Here is a 22,538-nt window from a genome sequence, read left to right on the forward strand (position 1 = left end):
ATCCTTGTTTAGGGTGCTTTTCAAATGTTGATCATCGCGGATGGTGTACAGGCCACAATGGGAGTGACCCCCTCCGGGCTAAAATGAAAATGTATCCTGTCAAGTGTCGATTTTTCCTTGTGCGTATACATAAATACAGTTGTATACAACTTATCAAAATGATGCACTTTACTACTTGTCGGTTGCTCGCCGATGTCTCAAGTGGCGATCACTCCAACACACCTCCATGTTACGTGGTTTAGTTTAGAAATGTTCTCTCATTGATACTGGGTAGCTAACAGGCACCATGCTTTCAAAGCTAACACGGGAGACATTGTTGATTGGATATTGGGACGAATTTCTGTCAGTGCAGCAGGTTTTTGTCTGTATTAAGTTCTAGATGCCAGGTGGGTATGGGTAAAAAAGATTGTTACCTTTTTGGCCACAACACATGTGTATGTACTAATGGTACAGGTTGTCCCATAAAAATTACTGGGCGAATGAATTTGGACGTAAGTAGAGAAATAGATATCAGAATCCAAATATATTGAATTTTATTCTGCATCTTATACGCTAATTTGACTAGAATCGGTTGACTGATTGCGAAGAAATGAACGATTAACTAACGCGTCAATTCAATTCATTCCAAGTTTGAAAGAAAGATCATTCAACACAATGCTCACTAGTTAACTGTCAACGGGCTTCATATTTTGTTCGGGGAAATCTTTTTCGTTCTTTTAACATTTAATTAGGGTGTGTTCAAATTGGAAAATCTGCGCGATATTGAAAATGAAAACTTGCACGTAAGAGGATGCACGGTACTTATCGGTATATAACTATTTTTTCGTTAATGTTGATATAAATGTTGCATAAATCATTATTGCATAAAGAATTCAAGTTGTTGCCCAAACTTGGAATGAACTGCATTGATGCGGGCATTATGTAATCATTAATTTCTGTCCAGTGCAATGACGTCCTAGTAATACCACGGAGGCTGACAACAATTGGACACAAGTAACCGTGACGTCATTACACTAGACAAACTTTCGGCGCGGAAATGTTGAATATCGCGTGTTGAGAGCCGGCAGTTCTTTTTTTTTTTTTGTATAGTAGATTTGCTTCAAATAAAACAACGTGATTTGATAATTGTTTTTTTTTAACATATAAGGCACAATATTATGATTGCCGGAATCATCCTTTCAAGCAATAGAGGGATTCAATACGACTTCACTCATGACTGAGACAACCTCATGTACGTGCGCTAGGCTGACTAAAGCAGGGTCTTATCGGAAGAAGATCTCAATCCTTCTCTTGTGGGATCATAGGCTGAAAAATGCTGACAAATACACTCCTCAAACGAATTAAAGGATCAGTTGAATATAATCATCATTTTTGAAAACATTAGATATGATGATAATATTATTGATAATTGTGCTTGATCTTTTATTACATAACGTGTTCTCTAAGTTGTAAACAAAATTCACTCATTACAAATATCCGCTAATTGAGGCCAACATTTCGATTTTGTAGTCATTTTTTCAAACGTCATTACGGTCAAGGTCAAGTCACATATTGGGGTGTGTTTGTGTATGTGACGTGTGTGTGTGGGTATATACGTCACATTAGTCGGTGTAACATGCCCTCAATATATCCCCGGGGGTGGGGAAAGTCATTAATGTAACCGTACAAAAGATGACCACCCGGCCCCTCCTCATTTCCTTGAAGGTAGGGGTCTTAATCGTGATCATTGAATGGTACAGAACGACAGAACATATAGAGTATTCATTTATGCATTACGTTGCACTTGTATTAATGGAGCTCAATTATGTACAATTTGTGGCACGGCCCTGTGAGCGCTTAAAATCATAAATCAGAAGTTTAAAAGGAAGTCGGTCCTGGATTTAGGAAGCTAATGCAACTAAATGAGAAGGTTTGAGGTACCAGTTGAGCGAGGAACAGAGAATATCAAATAAAATGTGGCACGGCCCTGAGAGCACTTAAAAACATATAGCAGAAGTTTAAAAGGAATTCGGTCCTGGATAGGAAGCTAATGCAATTGAATGAGAAGGTTTGAGGTACCAGTTGCGCAAGGAACATAGATAATCAAATACACATCACGATTTTGCAGCTTCAGCAGTCGGTTTCATGGTCAATCGTGCCGACACAAGTAACCGTGACGTCATTACACTAGACAAACTTTCGTCGCGGAAATGTTGAATATCGCGTGTTGAGAGCCGGCAGTTCTTTTTTTTTTGTATAGTAGATTTGCTTCAAATAAAACAACGTGATTTGATAATTGTTTTTTTTAACATATAAGGCACAATATTATGATTGCCGGAATCATCCTTTCAAGCAATAGAGGGATTCGATACGACTTCACTCATGACTGAGACAACCTCATTTACGTGCGCTAGGCTGACTAAGCAGGGTCTCAATATATCCCCGGGGTGGGGAAAGTCATTAATGTAACCGTACAAAAGATGACCACCCGGCCCCCTCCTCATTTCCTTCAGGGTAGGGGTCTTAATCGTGATCATTGAATGGTACAGAACGACAGAACGATAGAGTATTCATTTATGCAATACGTTGCACTAGTAAGGGAGCTCAATTATGTACAATTTGTGGTACGTCCCTGTGAGCGCTTAAAATCATAAATCAGAAGTTTAAAAGGAAGTCGGTCCTGGATAGGAAGCTAATGCAATTAAATGAGAAGGTTAGAGGTACCAGTTGAGCGAGGAACAGAGAATATCAAATAATCTGTGGCACGGCCCTGAAAGCACTTAAAACATCATGATGCAGTCATGTCTACAGTAGAATTCATCTCGACCTTTGCAGGACTTAAACCCCATTAAAAGCTATTAGACCAAGATAACACTCATTGAAGCAGCTCAACTGATTAAATCAGATCTTCTGTGGTTGTGTACAAGTGTCTGCTTTCAATGTGCGACATCGCAATAAAGCTGGTATTACAGCTTCAGTTGGGTAACCGATTATAAAGGAAACGAAAGGAAACAATGGTATGTGTACCATTGTTCACGAAATGAGACAAAGACCTGCTTTTTGTTAACCAGCATTCTTCAAAATGAGCAACATAATGATTGTTGACTTAACACGGTTTGGAAATAATTTCTTCATATTTTTGGTGTTATCTGTCGTTTACATATCCTTCCTAAAACACAAAAGTGCGACCCTCTCCAAACATCTAAATTAGCTAAAAATTTAGGACATGTTACAAAACTTTATTTTCTAGAACCTATTTAGAATAATTTAAATGTAGCTTTTACCGTTTTTTGTGGCATCCTTCAGAAGTGAGCGGTCCGATACCAATATTTTCGGTCAAATCTCCATTCAATTAACACTGGGAGTTGGCTAGCTATGCCTTGCCCTCACTCATATTTTACAAAAGTGCGACCATTTCTGAACATCTAACCTAGCTGTAATTTTAGGTCATGTTAGAGAAATATATTTGCTAGAAGTTTTGGAGAATAAATAAAATATTGGCTGGTTATTTTTCACACAGTGATGTTAACTAGGCAAGTGTCCATTTCCCAACATACATCATTTGTTGAGGTCACACGTAAATGGTGAGAGCACTGTGTATTGTGTATAGGAAAACGGACAGTAACTGCAGTATGTAAAGCAGAAGTTTAAAATGAATTCGGTCCTGGATAGGAAGCTAATGCAATTGAATGAGAAGGTTTGAGGTAAAGGTGAAGGAAATAGCAAACTTGTCACCCATGGGTTTACCATATTCACCAACAGGGAGATTTTTACGGGTTGTTTTAAGAAGAGAATGAACGGTTTTGAAAGTATCTTTAACATTGCCACTAGATAACTTATCAGTAAAATAAGATGCCTTGGCATTGTGGATAAGTTCATAAACTACACTCAACTGAACAACATAATATGCTTCGCGGTCAGTGTCCAATTTTCTCTTACGTCAGGAACGTTCAAGTCTGCGAGATAAACATCATTATTATACCAAGGCATTCTTTTGCGAGAAGTTCTGTTGCGAAATTGTATAATGGCAATAACTATCGAGAACATCACAAACAGTGACATCATAGAATTACACCTGCGCATCATGAGTCATGATACTCATTAAAGTAGCTAATCCAATTGTCAAGTACTTCAATGTCAACATTTTATTATGTTCTGGCAAATCTGTAAGAAAACTCCAATTTTTACCAGTGTATGTATTATCACATAGCTCTTGTTCACCAACCGAAGACATATTATTATTCATGACAGTTTAAAGAACAGACACATACGATATCATTACTGAACCAATAACCAACACATTCTAGTAGAAGATGCAGTACACACGTCATCAGCGAATTCCAGGGGGATTATGTAGCTTATCTTGGTTTCAAGCAAATGTTTTATGGTTTTTTTAAACATGGATACTTTAAACCACACTTAACTCCAGGGACGAACCTCTAAAATGATAAAAATAACGTTATTGTATTCATCAATTTCCATACAATGTTTGTCATCCAATATTGTAAGAAACATTATATGTCATGGTGCCTAGGGTGTTATAAAGAAATGAGCATAGCTTCTTTTCGATAGGACGATATTTAAATCATTGTAACATTTTAATAATTAAAGAAGCTGTGGTTTCCGACCGTTGGCAGGAATGGCAGAAATGCACACATTTTAGGTCTTGTCAAAATTTGTTTTAGAGATACTTTTTCGTTGTTAAATTTTAATTGATGTTATGCATATTATTTAAACGATTTTAGGACGTCATATTTTACATCTCGTTGGACGTATTTTGCTTTGTTTAGTTTTATATTTGGAGCGTGCGCTATATTGCAGAAACATTGCTCTGATGGGATTGCATACATATAGAGGCCGTCAGCGTGACGTCATATGCCGACATCTTGTGGGTACACGCTGCGATGGTCGTTCGATCTCCATGCGTGAACAGCAAAATCACTGTGTCGATGCGTGATAACAGCTGCGTGGCAAGCTACGCCTTGTGCGTAGTGTCCGACGCATGAACACGCGTATAATTTGTACCCACAAGATGGTGAAAGGCTGACGGCCTCTATTGCCCAGTTCCCAAACGATATCGAACCATGCCATACAGTCATGTCTTCGTTGTTTTGGTTTTTTAAAGTGGCATATCATCAGATTCAAAGACAAAGTATCATAGATTTTAATAGGCCTGACGGATCCGGGTCTATTTCTTTTATGCAACATCGCGTGCAGAGCTGTTGTTGCAGGCCCGGGTTTGCAGGTAGTACTTGTTTTCAACACGTGTAAGAAACATGAACGTCGTGGTGCCAAAGGTATTGAAAAGAAAACAAATAGCAGGTTTCTTTTCGTTTGTTAACTGTTTATATAATAGATGTCCACACGAAGGGAAAAAACTAAACATCTCAAAAAGAGTAACTAACCCCCTTTAAATAATGGCCATTATTAAAGCACGGGCTATTGTATTACAAATCTGTCAAACGCGTCGCGCATTTTGACACCTCATTTGATACGATAGCCAAGAAATCAGTAAAACATCGCTTAAACTGCACTAACAGCAATACACAGACAATACAAGAACACTCAGATATCATTACACATATTTCCTTCCATGATACTGAATACAAATCAATATAATTTACTGCAACTTTCAATTCTTGGGATACATTGATTTAAATGTACGCTATGACGTAAATATTTAGTCAATTGCTACAAATGAGTTGTCAAATGTCCAGAAATAAATTCTGCTTCCAACGCATTATACAGATTTGTAATACAATCGCCCATTTTTGATTAATCGCCATTATTTAAGGGGGGATAGTTACTTTTTTTGAGATGTTTAGGTGACGGAGATTAAACTGTGTTAGTCGGGGTTCGTGACCGAAGCGAGCTAGATAGGTGTAAAAGACGACATTGACATTCTATCTATATTCTAGTTGATTTATCAGGGGGAAATAGCAAAGGTGATTGATCGGGGTAAGTAGTAAAGTTACGGTTCGGTTCCTCCGAGTTAAACATCAGTTGGGTGGCGTTCTAAATTTGGTGTCACTAAATTAGTCGGTACAGCCACTATCATGACATTTCAAGAAACATAGGCGTAGATCTCGGGGAGTCGGCGATCAATCCAAAAAATATGTTACCAGGGGGTGGTCCATACAATCATTCCCCAATGTTGACACCTGAATATGGGTTTCTGACCAAATTAACCTCATATTTGTCCATTTTAGCCCCAAAAGTGCAAATTTGTGCGCGCTTTGTGCGCATTTATTCCACTGTGCACCATTTTCCGTCAATTTAGCTTCAAACTAGCACAATTTTCCGCACGCATTTGTACTATAAACTTATTCTGCCGCTAAAAGGTGCTGGATTCACTATACTTCAAGATTTGGTCCAACCCCATTCCTCCAATGTCAAAAAGAAATCTACGCCACTGTTATGTTTGATGGTATAGTCAATTTCATATCATTCCTCCAAGTTTATTCAAAATACACATACAAAAACAAAACAATTGAGAAGACGTGAGATTTCTAGAGGTACGGCGACGACAAATCTCAAACATTCACCAACAAATCACCATTTTAGGTTAGGGTGCATTTTCAAGAATTTTAGTACAGAGCATGCACCCATAAAAATTAGGCGCATTTCGGCAGTTTGTCCCTCAGACATTTCAAACGTGCTCAAAACACTAATTATGAGAGGAGAGGGTAAAAGGGAAGGAGGGTGTCGGGAGGCCGAGAAGGTGGAGGGAGGTTTGAAGTCCCGCCATGGAGGGGGGGCTAGGCCAAGCTCTGGCACACATTTACAGGGTACCTTTATAATAACATTACTGACAAAAAAATTTTGGCATGCCGATATATGGGGGCAAGCATTTTTGGCTTGCTGAGAGCAGAGGAGGAGCATTTTAGGCACATCATTTGAAAATGTACCTACCGTGTGGGGGGGGGGGGGTCATTGTTTTTCTACCCGTTGTGGCAAAAGTGAACACGTTTCGAATTTATTTTCTTAAATTATAGAGTCTGAAATTTCATAAAATGTATTTTTGGTGCCGGCCTTATTGATATTATTCCGACAGCCTGTCTCTTCTTATCAATCAATTGGGAACAAATTGTTATTGCTGAGGTCTTACTTTATTGTTTTCATAAAAACAAGCACGCTTTATTCAAATACAGTACCCGTGAGAGGCTGATATACTTCACTCAGGCGCTATTTTTAACAGGGACTATACAATATCACACCATCTGTTTCTTCAAACACCAAATGCTAAAGGATATAGTGTTGTGTCCCTTAATATAAAACAAGAACTATCTTAAAAAAAACTTACTGCTGTCGGATATCTACAGCAAATATTGATATACTAAAATAATTACAAAAAAAACACTTTGTAGATACAATGTTTTCAATATGCATTTCTGAGACGTTTGATATGAACTTCATTAGTAAAAGGAAGTAAAACGGAAATGCCAAGTTGGGTGGAACGTCATCCTACGTTACGTTTACTGGTTTGATATTAAGCCGAGATGGAATGATGCCAGCACTACTTTGTTGCCTCGTGCGCAAAACTTAAACCGGATATTCTCAAAAATAATCTATGTATGTATTGAAATGCTTGTTTAATATCAAATTGTGTTAGGTAAGAGAATGTCGTGGGGGCATAGATTAGGCAAAGAAAAGAAAACAGTTAATTCTAATTATAAAAGGATTTTCGGTGGTAACATTTTGTATTAAATTTACATAAGAATGCATTATGTTAAAAAATGGATGATTAAATGTGTAAGTCGGCATAGATGAATCAGGTAAAGGCTAAGCTACTAGGAGCTACTGAGTTGACCAAGGTAATTGGCACCAAACATTTGCATGGAAAATTCACCCTTTGACAATTAGTGCATAACGATTAAGATTCAATAGTTAGTATACTATCTGACCAGGCAAATACTGTATACAGCGATTATATGATTTATTAGTACACTACAAAAACAAAATGATATCGTCACTGCGCGGGAAAAACCTCATAATGTACTTTTGGCCCTTGAACATGGATAAAGCCTTGTAGGTGTAGACTTTTTTGCTCCATCCATGTTCAAGGGCAAAAAGTACATTATGAGGTTTTTCCCGCCCAGTGCCGATATGTCATAATATATAGGTACCCGTAACTCACATTTTCTCTTTTTGAGATATTGGTTTTCTGATAGCTGATCTGACCTTGTGGATGCACTCAGCTGTTCCCTGAAAAGGTGTTAGATATAACCTCTAAATGCTGCAGTTACTACCTATCAATACCGTTGTGGCATAGGTAATTAAAAGAAAACAAGCGCTCAAGTTTAATCCAATAGACAATAGTTTCAGTGTTAACGTTTTGATGTATCCACATGACGGCAGAACAATAAGGTGTTGGATAAATAAATATGTAAGTCGGGGCTTCTGACCGATCGAACACAGTTAGGTGTGAGTATAAAAACATAGGCGACTCTTCTCCTACAAAGGTGATATGTGACTCCTCGCCACAACTGAGCCCGGATGTCGCCAATCATCATTTTTGAGATATTCAACCAAAATATTCTGCTTGAAATTAGCTTTAAAATGATGTATATCATGTCTATAGTACTTGACATTTAAGTAGTGAAAAATCAATAAAACAGTCAACAAATCCTTTCTTTCCTATTGTTTATTGTTAAGTTCGATGGAGCATATCTCAATAGTGGCACTGGCGACATCCGGGCTCAGTTGTGGCGAGGAGTCACATATATGGTTAAGCTACGGGTCTACCTAGTTGAACAGGATATTGACACTAAAACATTTGTGTATGACGACCGATTCTATACCGAATGTTAGACTCTACGACTAGTTATAATCCTACTATATTCAGTGCCGCCGACAAGGGGGGTATAGGGGGTGCGTTACCCTCGGGCCCGGGATCATAGGGGCCAGTGAAAATGAAGGAAACATAGCTTAATAGGCCCATAAAAGCAAAGAAAAGAGATCTCAGGGGGCCCTGACATTCGTTTTACCCCCGGGCCCGTAATGCCTCTCGGCGGCACTGACTATATTGTGGTGTAGGGCGTATTGGGGGGGCAATTTCAAGACTATATACATGTGCTCAACTTTTAAGATCCCTATTTTTAAACCTCTCTCATGTTCGAAAAATTTGTACAATGCAAGTGATAAATGCCAATTGCTGACAAAGTTTAAGAAATAGCACCTCAAACCCCTATAAATTTGATAATAACAGAACAATTTTGCATCAAATCCGAAATTGTGTCCCCACAAAGCTCACATTCAGCCTCCCTAAATCCGCCATATTAGGCAAATTCGCTACATTATGAGCACCATAATGTAAACTTATGGAAAGCACATTTTTCTATCAAACAATAATTATTTTACAATCCCGACATTTCTGGACAATAAAGTATGCCAACTGCTTTATTAAGAATGTTGTCTTTATTTTTCTTATCCTCTTCATGTTCGTTATTCTCCATCTGGTCAGTCTTAGCAATTTCATCCAGCTTTTTTAGCTAGAAAGATTTTACAACGCAACTGTAAAAAGCTGCACGTCTTTTAGTGGGGGGTGTTTGCACCATGCACGTGTACATGTGTTGGGTGCGGTTGTGTGTGGTGGTGTGTGTGTATGTGATCTGATCCAGCCAGGTGGCCATTTTGAAATTAAGATACAGGTAAACACGAGGAGCATTTAACAAGAATACCGTAAAACCTCGTCTACAAGCATAAAGAGTGCTTCTGATGAAAGCTTAATTATTCCAGGCGCCATTATAGAGTTTGAGCAAATAAATTACAGATCCAAGCACATACAAACAAGTATTATTGTCAGACCAATATATTGTATTGGTATAATACGTGTAGAATTTGATCTTTCCAGTGGTATTTTCATTTTTAGCAGATTCCTTACAGATCTCGAGTTACAGTCCCTCAAACATGAGTTTACTTCTTTTTTACTCAGCCTGTATCTACGCTTGTTTCGTATTAATTAAGCTTTCGTCAAAAACACTATAAATGCTTGTAGACAAGGTTTTACGGTATTGGTAATTTAAAAGCCGATAACTTTGCAATTAAGATTATAAGTGTTATGTATTTAGTTACTACAATAGCAAAATGGTGACTTGTTTATAAACTAAATCTTTTATGACTGACTGTTTGTTTCCAAGTATTTATTCATATTTAACAGTATATTCCACATTCCATCCGGCTTTGTGATTTTTTTGAATAAACACTAAAAGGAAAACCATATCACCAGGGTTCACCATTACACGACACGGCAACGGCACCGAAGTGGATATATTTTCAAGAATACCTGCATCCACTTCCAAGGAAAAGGATTTATTTGAGCACTCCGATGAGGCCTCCAAGGTCATACCCGATTGTGTTCTCCTTTCAAATATGTAAAGACAGCTGCTGTTATCCAACGCTTTCGTTGTACTGTTGTGCTGAAACACATCTGGCAACCTTGAATGCCACGATGGGATGGCCATGTAATCTGGCCTGCTGATTGGTCGAATCAAGGAACAAACGCAAAGTTTGATGTCAACGCCTTCATCTACGCATGCTTCGTATGGACCGTATATGGATATGCGGTGGTAGTTGAGAAGACTCATATTGTGGGTGTCGGAAATACGTACGGTAACAAAGAATGCATCTTCGTCATGACTCGCGTTCTTGCCAACAGGTACGTGAATTTCTAGCTGGGTGGTTACCGCGCCCTACGTATCGTACAAGAATGAAAGTAAATACATTATTCAATGCGGATGAAACAATGCAACGGATATGTTGTAAGAAGATAACAATTTTCAGTTCAAACATTTTAATGCGTAGCCACAAACTTTTCAATTAACATCAAATGATTACGATTTGACTTTAATTTGGTCCCAAAGCGTTTTGTCTGTATTCACGTAACACATGTATCCGTTGTTGAACTATTTTATACAATCTATACGTTGCATATAAGAATCTGATTTATGATAAACACGGATAGCAAGAAATTTGTCTAACATTGGGAATGGTCGGCATGGTCGCGGTCAGTAAAACATAGCCAGGCATTGTTTTACCAACCCTAAACTATGGTTGGTTTTCCAACTTCGGATCAACGTACGTACACAGTCAGCCAACCGTAAAAATTATGTTCAGCATGAAGAGATAGGACCAACGTTTAAACATTTATTTTATATTGTAGATGCAAATTTTGTTCCAGTGAGCGTATTGGGACAACGATTATTAACTAACAAGTGTCGAACTAACTAAGTGATAACTAAATGTTAGTCCTGAAACGTTTATTAACTAACACCAGCTTGCACAAGTATTGTATGTGTTTGTATTTTAGGACAACTATTAATTGTTTGTTGTTTTTTAACTAACACCAATTGTACTAAAACGTTGTATGTGTTTGTATCTTTGCGAAAAGTGTGTGTTAGTCCAGAAGCATTTGCTTACTAACAGTCAGTCAGATATTTGCCAAGTTGAAACAATGTGACAACTATGTGTTACTTTTATACAAGCGTAAAAAAATTGAGATTAATGTTGAATGACCCTCAATTAGACATGAATAAAGACATTAATTATTACCAAGTTAACTAATTAATTAATTAATTATTTAATTATTTAATTAATTAATTAATTAATTAATTAATTAATTAATTAATTAATTAAATTAATTAATTAATTAATTAATTAATTAATTAATTAATTTATAATTAATTAATTAATTAATTAATTAATTAATTAATTAATTAATTTATTTATTAATTTATTAATTTATTAATTTATTAATTTATTAATTTATTAATTTATTAATTTATTAATTTATTAATTTATTAATTATTTATTTATTTATTTATTTATTTATTTATTTATCTATTTATTTATTTATTTATTTATTTATTTATTTATTTATTTATTTATTTATTTATTTATTTATTTATTCATTTATTTATTTATTATCAATATAAGTTGTTAACATTACTCATTTATGCGTTTGAGTCCCAGTAAGCTTGATTCTGAAACAGAAGACTGGGGGATAAGAAACAAAAGGGGGATAAGAAACAAAAATGGTGATGTGTATTACATGTCTTTTGCACAACCCCACCGACCATCGTTTATCACCTTGCACATTAATCTAAGTGGTAGGAAAATGTGATGCTGTTCAAAGACAGATGACTTAAGTTGAAGTTGCCAGGGCGTTTCAAATGGTTGGTAGGGTCACAACCCGCAAACGTCTTCGCAGTACTGGTCTTTATGTTATTAGAAGACCAAATATGGTGCTGCTCTGACTGAAACAATCGTAAAGCCATATGTAACGTTGCCAAAGCTTATGTGGACTGGCAGCTCAGACACTTGGCTCCTGACTTCTTTATCAATGAATCTGGCGAGTATGCACATGGCATCTTCTTATATAGGGTGTCGCATTGTGATGTACCCTGTATAATCCTATGAAATCCTAGTCATGAAATAGGGGAAGTTATCTTTCTAATCATGCAATAGTTTGTTTATTATGACATCTAGGGAAAACCCCAGATGAATGCAATAACAACATCATTTACCAAGACTATTTATGTCAAGGAGAAATCCCTGAGACTGTAAAGAAAGATGACATCACGGGAAAAACCCTCAGGAAGTGATGTAAGGTGAAATGTTTTAATTATAGACATCAAAATGTCTATTATTAGAACATTGTGAAAATCCAAGATTGGCTACAAAACATCATGTTGGTAGTAATTCTAGGCAGACCTGTATCGATGTGATTGTAATATGTGGTTGGTGTAGTTACCTCTCAAAAATGAGAGCATTAATGATTAAGCTGGATACTCAGAGAGTATTACAAAGTGTGGGTATGGAGGATTCCTACAGTGCTACAAGTTCAGCCTTTGAGCGATTAAGATTATATAGATGGATCTCGTCAAGTGCGGATACCTTTGTTTGCCCACACGGCCATTGTTTTGTCCTCAACGACATGCTGAAATTATGGTTATTATTTTGGAGCTACGAAAATGGACCAAAGTAAGACATAGGGTCTACTTCGGATTATTATCATCTGGATACAGATCTGACAGGCTGCAATAGCCTTTATCATTGAGACAGTTGATAGTGTTGATCTGGGCTAGCTAGCTAATATGCTTACAGTCTAATTCCTTCAAAGAAAGGAAATTGCGAACCAGAATTAATTTATGTAGTCAATGCACTACTACCTGCCAGTGTTGTCGGAGATCTAGAATACGTCAAAGAACGTACTTCTTCCCAGAAAGGAATATATATTCTTCTGTCGACTTGCTGAAGTCTGGTTTATGCATAGATTATCCAAATGTGATGATCTATGGTTTTTGATACAACACAATCATGTCAAAATAGGTGGGGACAACTGCATCGCAGTCCTGCTTCCTGGAGATAGTGTGTGAAAGGTGGAAATAGCACCAGTTTTGGAGAAAGCAGCGCAAGGAGTTAAGTTTGGAGAAGCAGCGCAAGGAGTTAAGTTTGGAGAAAGCAGCGCAAGGAGTTAAGTTTGGAGAAAGCAGCACAAGGAGTTAATTTTGGAGAAAGCAGCGCAAGGAGATTTGTGTAAGGATTTTATACGCAAGGATATTTATCAGTGCAAGCGTACAAAGGACTTCGCTGATTTTCGCAGGGCAAGAGAATAAGTATATACATCAGCCGTCCAGAACATTGCAAGAACTCTATATGATCACCAAGAAGAAGAATGCTGGCTAAGTACTAAATAGTTAAAGAGTGATTATATTTGATTATTGTGTATGTGCATTTGTTGTCATATTATATTGTACTAATCATAACTTGCTTTCAATTAAAGACTTAGATTTTGTTAGCTTAATCAAACAGTGTATTTGTGTTGCGCATTCGTGTGAGTTCGGGTAAAATGTGATTTTGGCCTTGAGTTAAAAAAGTACGACTCGTAACAGCATAAATGTGGTTTCCAAGGAATGTGGTGATATTTCAAAATGCGTTTTCAACCATCATTCAGTATTTACACTGTGAAAGCCCCATAGTTTTAGCTATAATTTGCAGAAAACCAGAGCTCATTTGGTAAAACTTGATAATGAGCTTTTTCTAGGAGACAATGCATGTTCCAAGAGTTCAGCTGACTAAGACTCTGAAACACAAGATTAAATAATTGTGCTACTTATATTGTTTTATGCTTAACCAAACATGAAGATACACAATCATGAATGTCAATAAGGTTCACATAATTAATGGTTAACATTTTCAATGGCAAAAGGTTTATACTTAAATTTTTTTGAGTAGTGTAGTTTAATTCACATGTGTTCTCTTACCGTCTCAGAAGTTTCACGCACATTGCCAAACCATGTTCCTAACAGTCTCTGGCATGAACCAAACCCAGTCGCCGCATCACGATGTGCAGCTCGGAACTGACCTTGTATTGCATTGTTTATCTCTCCTAAAGCAAATTCTGCCACCATCGCCTGCCTTGTATCATTAACAATATATTTAGTATTATAGCTTTCGCATATACATACGTTAGGTTGAACCCTTGGGATTGAATTACATGTTCTATTGACATCAATTGGTGCTAACAATCCCATCCGTTCAACATTATACTGAGCATGCTCCGTAGCCACGTTAATGCTGCCCCTGGAGCTAGTGTATGGAGAGCGTAATGAAGATCAAGTATGCTGACGAGCCGATCCTGGTTCATAAACAATGCCTTCATTTTATCTTCTCCAATTATTTGAGGCATGTTCTTTGAGGCATGTATTATTAACACTGGATGGTACGTTTCAATATTAGCTTCACCTGTTTTTGAGAATAATCGTCCATAATTATTCCCATGATCCGCAAGTAATACCGTTAACGTATTTTTCTGTGTTGATAATGAGCTAAAGTAATTGGCAAGGTCTTCATCTAAAGTCTGTAACCTCCGACCGGTACCTTCGTGCGCGACGTTCGTCTCCGTATAGTGAAAATATGGCTTACCACTTTTCTGTAACTGTTTTTGTAGTTCAGCTAAATACGATAGGATGTAAAATTCCTGGTATTTTCCGTTGTAGCATATTGCCTTGTTGATATCAAAATAGAAACGACCATCCAGAACTTCGCAAGTAGATAAGGTCATATCAATTCTATCAATACCAGCTTTTGGGAGAGCGTCTTTAATCTTTTTCCAATTCGCTCCAGTCCCAAGATTCTCTGCAAGTCCCCATGCATGTTTCCAACATAAATCGTCTGAATAATACGTCTCATAACCCCCTCTTTTATATCTTCCCAGTAACTGTTCATATTTGATGTCTCCCCATCGTTCACTTACTTCACCTGAGAACAGCGCTCTCGCATTTGGCATAGTATGAGAATATAAAGATTGGTATAAGTTGTAGCTAAACACATAACCAGACTCTTGCCTCTGAATATTTTTTAACGATTTAATTGTAGCCGGCATAGAACGCATAAAATGGCTATGAGAAACTGAATCCAACCAAATAAGATTAATGTTGACTCCTTTATGTGTTTTTAAACTCGATAAGTTCGACGTGACTATCTGTGGTGGGAGAAGTAACAGCTGCGACACATTCTTTTGAACGTAATTATCCTCCTCTCTTTTGCCAATCACAACTTTTTCCTTTTCCACGACAATGCACTTGATGAAACAAAACCCAAAATGTGGGTTCTCTGGTGGCTGTTCCACAAGGCTCTGTATTTGAGCCTCCAAGTTAGTGGCATTAAAAATCTTATTCCATGCTACAATCCCTCGGTTCCAATTGATGACACCTAAGACAATGGCACTCTTACACATCGAAGGAGAACATTTGACTAATGGCGTGTCTTTTGCATTCTGTGATTGGAAGAAAATTAATAAAACCTTTTAATTGGTCGATCCTTCATGTAATTATTTCGTATAAGCTAATCCATACCCTAACCCTATACCATACCCTAGCTACAACCCTTATTCTAACCCTAAACTAACGCTATCATTTGCTGCTACTGTCAAAGTAAATAGCAAAAATCGATTATTATTATTATCTCTTAACCTGTACCTAAGATTTATATTTTACCCCAACTTAGGCAATAATAATATAATTTTGTGTAAATCCGTTGTTATTCGTCAATGTTCGTTTTATATCCTGTTATCATCCGCTAAAATGCGTTTCATGTTAGGTGATGTTCGTTAAGTCCGTTGGCAAGTTTTGTGCATGATACGCCTGTCACACTACACCGAATAGGTCTTCCGTACAAGAAACGGATGGTATTTTAGTAAGTCCGTTGTTGTTCGTCAATGATCGTTTTATGTTCTTTTTATGTCCTGCTATCATCCGCCAAATGCGTTTCGTGTTAGGTGATGTTCGTTAAGATCGTCGGCAAGTTTTGTGCATGCACAAAACTTGAAACGGAGTGTACCGAATACACATGTTCGGTATTTATCCGATGTGTGTTCGTATGGTGCTGCATATTGCCGGAGTTTGTTCGCTCTCCTTTCGTTCATGTTCGTTCTTTGTTCGTTGCACTCGGCCCGTGTTCGTTGCAAATACGTTCCTGTGAGGCCTTCACCACCGGATAGCATATTTTTGCATTCGGTGATGTACGTTGACCCAGACCGTGTTAGTGTCACACTACACCGGATCAAATTCCTACCAGTTTTAGTGATTGACAAGAAAGAACAAAGAAGAGAAAACATGGAAAAGGTTAAATTGTACGTTATTGAGTAGGCCCTAGGATAGTATATAGTAAGCCTTAGTATAGGCCTGTGATTATTATAGGCAGTGCTTAAATGTGGTTCCTTGGCCCAAAAGCCTGTGAAAATTACTGCCGGCCCGTCGATATGTAGGGCCCGTGAAATTTTGTCACCAAGGTCAGTATTTAAGACGGACTTAGGTCTATTACTGACTTTAACATATCAATCCATGCATGCTTTACCTGAAATTACGAGTCTGAAGTCTTATATCTAAGTGTCAGTGGATCAGTGTAACATTTTAAATTTTGCAAATTCAGTTCGGGCCGCCTTTGTTTTCTGTTTAAGGCAATAATAGTGTAAAAATGATGCACCAAAAACAATTTTCCAAATTTTCCATTTTTAAAACTAAATTTTTACACATAGGCCATAGGCCCTACAATCCCCATGCAAATGGCTTCAATTGGACCTTCATTTTGCAAAATGGACAAGTCTTCCTTTTTGCTTCTGCTATGGACATCCACGTGTTATTTTTAAAACAATTGTTTATATTATACAATAATGGTGAAAACATTTCAATGGCTTCAATTAGGCTTTCGTTTCACCAATTTGCGGCTGTTTCAAACTAAAATAGTACCCAATAATAGTGCTAAAATTGATCCAAAAAATGACAAATGGCTTCAATTGGGCCTTCATTGTACAAAGGTTTCTTACCTCTATTGCCCCCGGACGCTGGTTGCCCTGATATATCAGATTTGTAGCCCTTTTGTACTTATTAGCCAATATTTGACCATTTTCGTCAAAGTTTTCCCCCTTAAAAGTTGTATTTCCCCACTTTGTTCACCCTCTGAAAAAGTGCTTTCTACGTCACTGCCTCTAAGGGGTCAAAAACCATCTCAAACACCCTCTCCTCCCCACTTTTCTGCTAGGGTGGACGTTCCTGTTGGTGCCACATGCCACGGATTCGCCGGTCATTTGTCGGACGTTGAACGATTGAATATAAAACGCCTGCAGGATTATTAGCGGCCACAACGCATAGAGAAACGAACGGGAATCGGTCCCCCAAATCCGATCATTTGTCGGACGTTGAACGATCGGATATAAGACGACTGCAGGATTATTAGCGGCCACAACGCATAGAGAGACGAACGGGAATCGGACACAAAATCCCACCGAATCTTCTGCCGGACTGGTGATTTTTCCACCGAATAAAATATTTTTGTATTCGGTGATGTACGTTGTTCCAGTCCGTCGTAGTGTGGCAGACCTATGAACAAAACTTGATACGCCTGTCACACATCGCCGGATACAAGAAACGGATGGCATTTTAGTAAATCCGTTGTTGTTCGTCAATGTCCGTCTTATGTTCTTTTTATGTCCTGCTTTCATCCACCAAATACGTTTCGTGTTAAGTGATGTTCGTTAAGTCCGTCGACAGGTTTGTTTGCACAAAACTTGAAACGTAGTTTGCCGAATACACATGTTCGGTAGTTGCTGTCCGATGTGTGTTCGTATTTTCCTCTATATCCTGAGTTTGTTCGTTATTCTTTCGTTTATATGTTGCAGGTCTTCGGAAGGTTTCGCTGGTGCTGGTGCCGGATGTATTACTGGTGAACATGGGCGTCGATCATGGTGGGAAGAGGGTACTTTATGAAGGGTGCGGGACACAATATCAAATGTCCCCAGTTTTAGTGACAGACAAGAACAAAAGGAGAAAGGAGAAAGGAGAGAAAAGAGAAGAGAAGGGCCTGGGGAGAAGGGGAGAAAAACAGAAGAGAAAAGGCAGAAAAATGAGAAGAGAAAAAATTACATTGAACGTAATTGAGTATGCCCAGGTCAATAGTAAGCCTACGAATAGGCATATGATTATTTTGGGCAGTGCTTAAATGTGGGTTCTTGAAAAAAAAAGCCTGTGAAAATTAATATATATATATATATAGGGTGGAAAAGTAAAGTTTTGGTCCAAAAAGAAAATATTGTTCCCCTCTTATTTACTATAAGATATTTAAATCCTTTTTAGATTTTATAAGAACATTTTAGCCATTAAACAAACAAACAAACGTGTAGTAATGAGCTTTACTGAAAAAAGGTAAAGGAGTCGAACCTGCATTTTTTTACATGCCGAAGTGCCTATCTCGCTTTCGTTAGCGATTAGGCCTGACTCCACCTTGAAATGTTGCGATGGGGGTATCGCCACACCTCCTCCACAGCAAGTCAGGTACCTTCCCAGCATTTCAAAATGCCGGTACCCATTTATACACCTGGGTGGAGAGGAGTAATCGAGATCAAGTGCTTTACTCAAGGGCACAACACGATGGTGTCGCAGGGGCTCGAACCCGCAACTTTCCGATTTTGTTGCGGAGCCTGTTCCACTCCCTGTGCTCCCTTGATGTGAGATACTGATGTGAGACTATAAATGTTTAAAAAACCGAAGACTAAAGAGGGATTGAATAATTATAGTACACAACAATGATTGGAAAAGGAGCCTGTGAGGTAGGGATAGAGAGAGGAAAATACAATATTAAATAGCGAATTATGCTAGTTTTGTCACCCTTTCCCAGCTTTTTAAATGGTAACAATAAAGAGCACAAATCATGTACACTGCTCACCTTAATAACAGCACATATGTTATAGGTTTTTTGGTCAGAACAGGTTTCTGTTGGTTCGGAGAAAAATACATCAGTTGCAATCTTGCAAGAATCTTTCAATGGCTTCAGGCGTTTGCATTTTACATCTTTGTCTGGCTTGGTAGATGGGTCAAAACGTAGCAAATTGCACTGATGGTCAGGCTGGTTAGTTGAAACGCTCTACAAAGGATAAGATATGTCAAATTGGAAAATTTTAGAAAATCGCAATATTGCAATTGCTGAAGTCTTTCACGATTTATGTTTAAACATCAATGTTTATGTTTATTTAATTACGGTACATTCATGTAAAAAGCAGAATGTTGACAAATTTTGAGCTGAGGGCGTCCTCCTCAGCAAATGTTACAATATGACTTGAAAAAGTCGCATTACTGCAATATATACGATAACCTGATTTTCATAATGCACAAATGGAGTAGCCCCAGACTGTTTTTTTTTACCTCTCTAAAAAGTTTCAGGTTCTCTGGACGGGGGGGGGGGGAGGGGGTCAAAACAGTTTTGACTCCAAAAATTGCCAAGTGCCCAGTCCCCTCACCAAATTATTTATGAACGATCCCTTATACAGCCATTTACATGTATCATACTGATTTAAAAAAGCTGTACTTCCCATGTAAAACTTAAACATCATCTACATTATTTTGTAGATGCTTTGTTTTATTTGTAAGTGTAGATATTAATATTTTCACTTACTGGTACAACTGAACTCAAATTAAATCTCAACTCCCTCAACTTATCAAAATGAACACTTCGATAATTCGTGATCGGTACCGGTGCTATTGGTCTCTGCACGTAGCCATGGTAGCTCAAATTTAATCTCAACTCCCTCAACTTATCAAAACGAACACTTAGAAAATTCTTGATCGGTACTGGTGCTATTTTTTTATCCATGTAACCAAACATAACAAATAGTATGAAGCAAACAACGCCCAGGACCAGTACAGGGAGCAGCTTTCTCTTCAAAACCATGATAACGCTGTAACTATCGTCTCAGGGGAGACAAAAGTTGTTGTATCAGACTCTGTAAGATGAAAAATGTATAATCTTTCAGTTTATCTTAGGATTGAATTTGACTTATTGAATTTTAGTTGAACACATTTTGTTTTATTATTATTACTATTATTATTATTATTATTATTATTATTATTCTAGCATGAAAGTTCATCTGTGTTGGTAGACTTCATAATTGTAAATTTAAACTTCTGATCTCAACACAAAATTAAGACGTACCTCAAATTTTCGGTCACAACTTTGACCTTCATCTGAGACTGGCAACCCAAGTTTGGGATCAGTGACCTTTTGGACACTTGACCCCAAAACCCGGTCGTACACTCTGGGTAACTTGTATCGGCCCCCGTCGCGGTTGAGAGATGGTTGGTTGACTCTGATGTAAATTGACTCCTCTACACCCCTTTCAAAGTATCCGCGACGGGGGCCGATACAAGTTACCCAGAGTGTACGACCGGGTTTTGGGGTCAAGTGTCCAAAAGGTCACTGATCCCAAACTTGGGTTGCTAGTCTCCAGATAAAGGTCAAAGTTGTGACCGAAAATTTGAGGTACGTCTTAATTTTGTGTTGAGATCATAAGTTTAAATTTATAATTATTATTATTATTATTATTATTATTATTATTATTATTATTATTATTATTATTATTATTATTATTATTATTATTATTATTATTATTATTATTATTATTATTATTTAACTTCGCTCGACTTTGTGGGTGCAATTCTTCATATGAGGGGACCATGAAAACAAATAAATCGAGGTAATTCGAGGTCAAAGGTCATCCAAGGGCTAAATTTTATACTTCACTCGATTTGGCTCAAACTTGGTAAAATTAATTCTCCATGATCATGGGAGCATGAACAAAATCAAGCCGAGGTCACTCAAAGTCAAAGTCATATGTATGTCCGGCTATGCGTTTCGCCGCGCTTCGGGGTATCGATCCAATATTTCGGAAAGGTCATTCGAGGTCAAAAGTCATAGTTTCAAACTTTGTCCGATTGGGCTCAAACTCTAACGTTTGACCACATAGTTTAATGAAGATTCAACTAAAGTAAACTATGGGGTCAAACTTTAGAATATACAGTTTAAAAGTGGTAAAAAGAATCTTCAACATGCTCAATATTTTTTTTTCCGATTGGGTTCACTGTGAGACATGCTTCTGGCTCACTCCAACTTTTTTGGTGTTTTTTACCATATTTTCCAGTAATTTTTATCATCTAGTGGTGTGTAGCTGTTTTTATCATCTTATAATAGTGTACCTTCTTGTCATCTGTGAAATCTGGATTTCTGGGATAAGTTCCAAGACTCAACTGAATCAAGGTATCAAAATTCTGCAACCTTGAACATTTTAAGCTTACATGACTGCTGAATTCTGTTCCTCATTGAACTAAGATTACTACCAAACTTTTAAAGCTGCAGCTGGTCTGCCAACTCAACATTAGCTTATTAAAATGACTTCTAAGGCTACTCCTCCAAGTTTGTACTTTTTGCTATTTCTTGGTATATTTACAATCTGCCATCGTATACAAACATGTGTAACATCTGAGCTACAAGTACTACATTCTGATAGCCTGAATTACAACGGTAGACTAATTCCATTCTTCGACACAACATTCAACCCAATCAAGAACCCATTTTTTTCTACGTTTGATGCACACATACCAAAATTATCTGAAGCTTATACCATTTCATTCAGTTGTGCATTGAATCCTCATCAGGGTAGAGGACTGAAGGTTAGTTCTACACCGTTTCTTGGCTACCCAAGGGTAAACTCCCCTGTTCATTATAGTCAACTTATTGGCTGGTGACATCAATTTGAACCCGGGACCTACCCATTTCTCAGATTTGAACTTGAGCTTTGATAGTCAGACGAGTGATGACGGACTTTCCTCCGATGAATTTTCATTTAATTTACCTGACGATGGATCTCAACGTGGGACTGGGATTGACATTTTATATTTAAATGCACGTAGTATTAAAACCATAAGAAAACAGAAACGTATAAATAAAATCAGGGATTACTGTGCAATTCAATCAAAAAAACTCTATGACATTATATGTACCACGGAAACATGGCTGAACAGCAATGTTAATGAGTCTGAACTCTCTGATTCGGACTATATTTTGTACCGTAAAGACAGATCTAATCATTGGAAGACCAGAGGTGGTGGTCTCTTATGTGCAATAAAAAATAATATTAAGTCGCTACATAGACCAGATCTTGAACCTGATAATGATGAAATCATGGTGTTGGAAATAAGACCTACCAAGTGTAAAAAAATGGTCATTGTATT

At 37.5% G+C, this 22,538-nt stretch overlaps 1 protein-coding gene across 1 annotated transcript; it reads right to left on the reverse strand.

The window, feature by feature from the left end:
• Positions 1–8,705: 8,705 nt before the first annotated feature.
• LOC140162662 (uncharacterized) lies at positions 8,706–20,250 on the reverse strand. Its single transcript, XM_072185937.1, has 4 exons — positions 19,927–20,250; positions 19,201–19,398; positions 14,244–15,757; positions 8,706–10,670 (listed from the first exon to the last, which is right to left on the reverse strand). The coding sequence occupies exons 1-3, from the start codon at positions 20,200–20,202 to the stop codon at positions 14,501–14,503; spliced, it is 1,731 nt and encodes a 576-aa protein (XP_072042038.1). The 5' UTR covers positions 20,203–20,250; the 3' UTR covers positions 8,706–10,670; positions 14,244–14,500.
• Positions 20,251–22,538: the final 2,288 nt, after the last annotated feature.

The sequence above is a fragment of the Amphiura filiformis genome, chromosome 10, assembly GCF_039555335.1.
Source record: "Amphiura filiformis chromosome 10, Afil_fr2py, whole genome shotgun sequence".
Lineage (NCBI taxonomy): Eukaryota > Metazoa > Echinodermata > Ophiuroidea > Amphilepidida > Amphiuridae > Amphiura > Amphiura filiformis.

Excerpts from the sequence above, each read along its gene's own strand:
- LOC140162662 (XM_072185937.1), bottom strand. The coding sequence starts at position 20,202 with ATGGTTTTGAAGAGAAAGCTGCTCCCTGTACTGGTCCTGGGCGTTGTT. Across the intron at positions 19,399-19,926 it reads ATTTGAGTTCAGTTGTACCA|AGCGTTTCAACTAACCAGCC; the intron begins GTAAGTGAAAAT and ends TATCCTTTGTAG. Across the intron at positions 15,758-19,200 it reads ACATATGTGCTGTTATTAAG|AATGCAAAAGACACGCCATT; the intron begins GTGAGCAGTGTA and ends TTCCAATCACAG.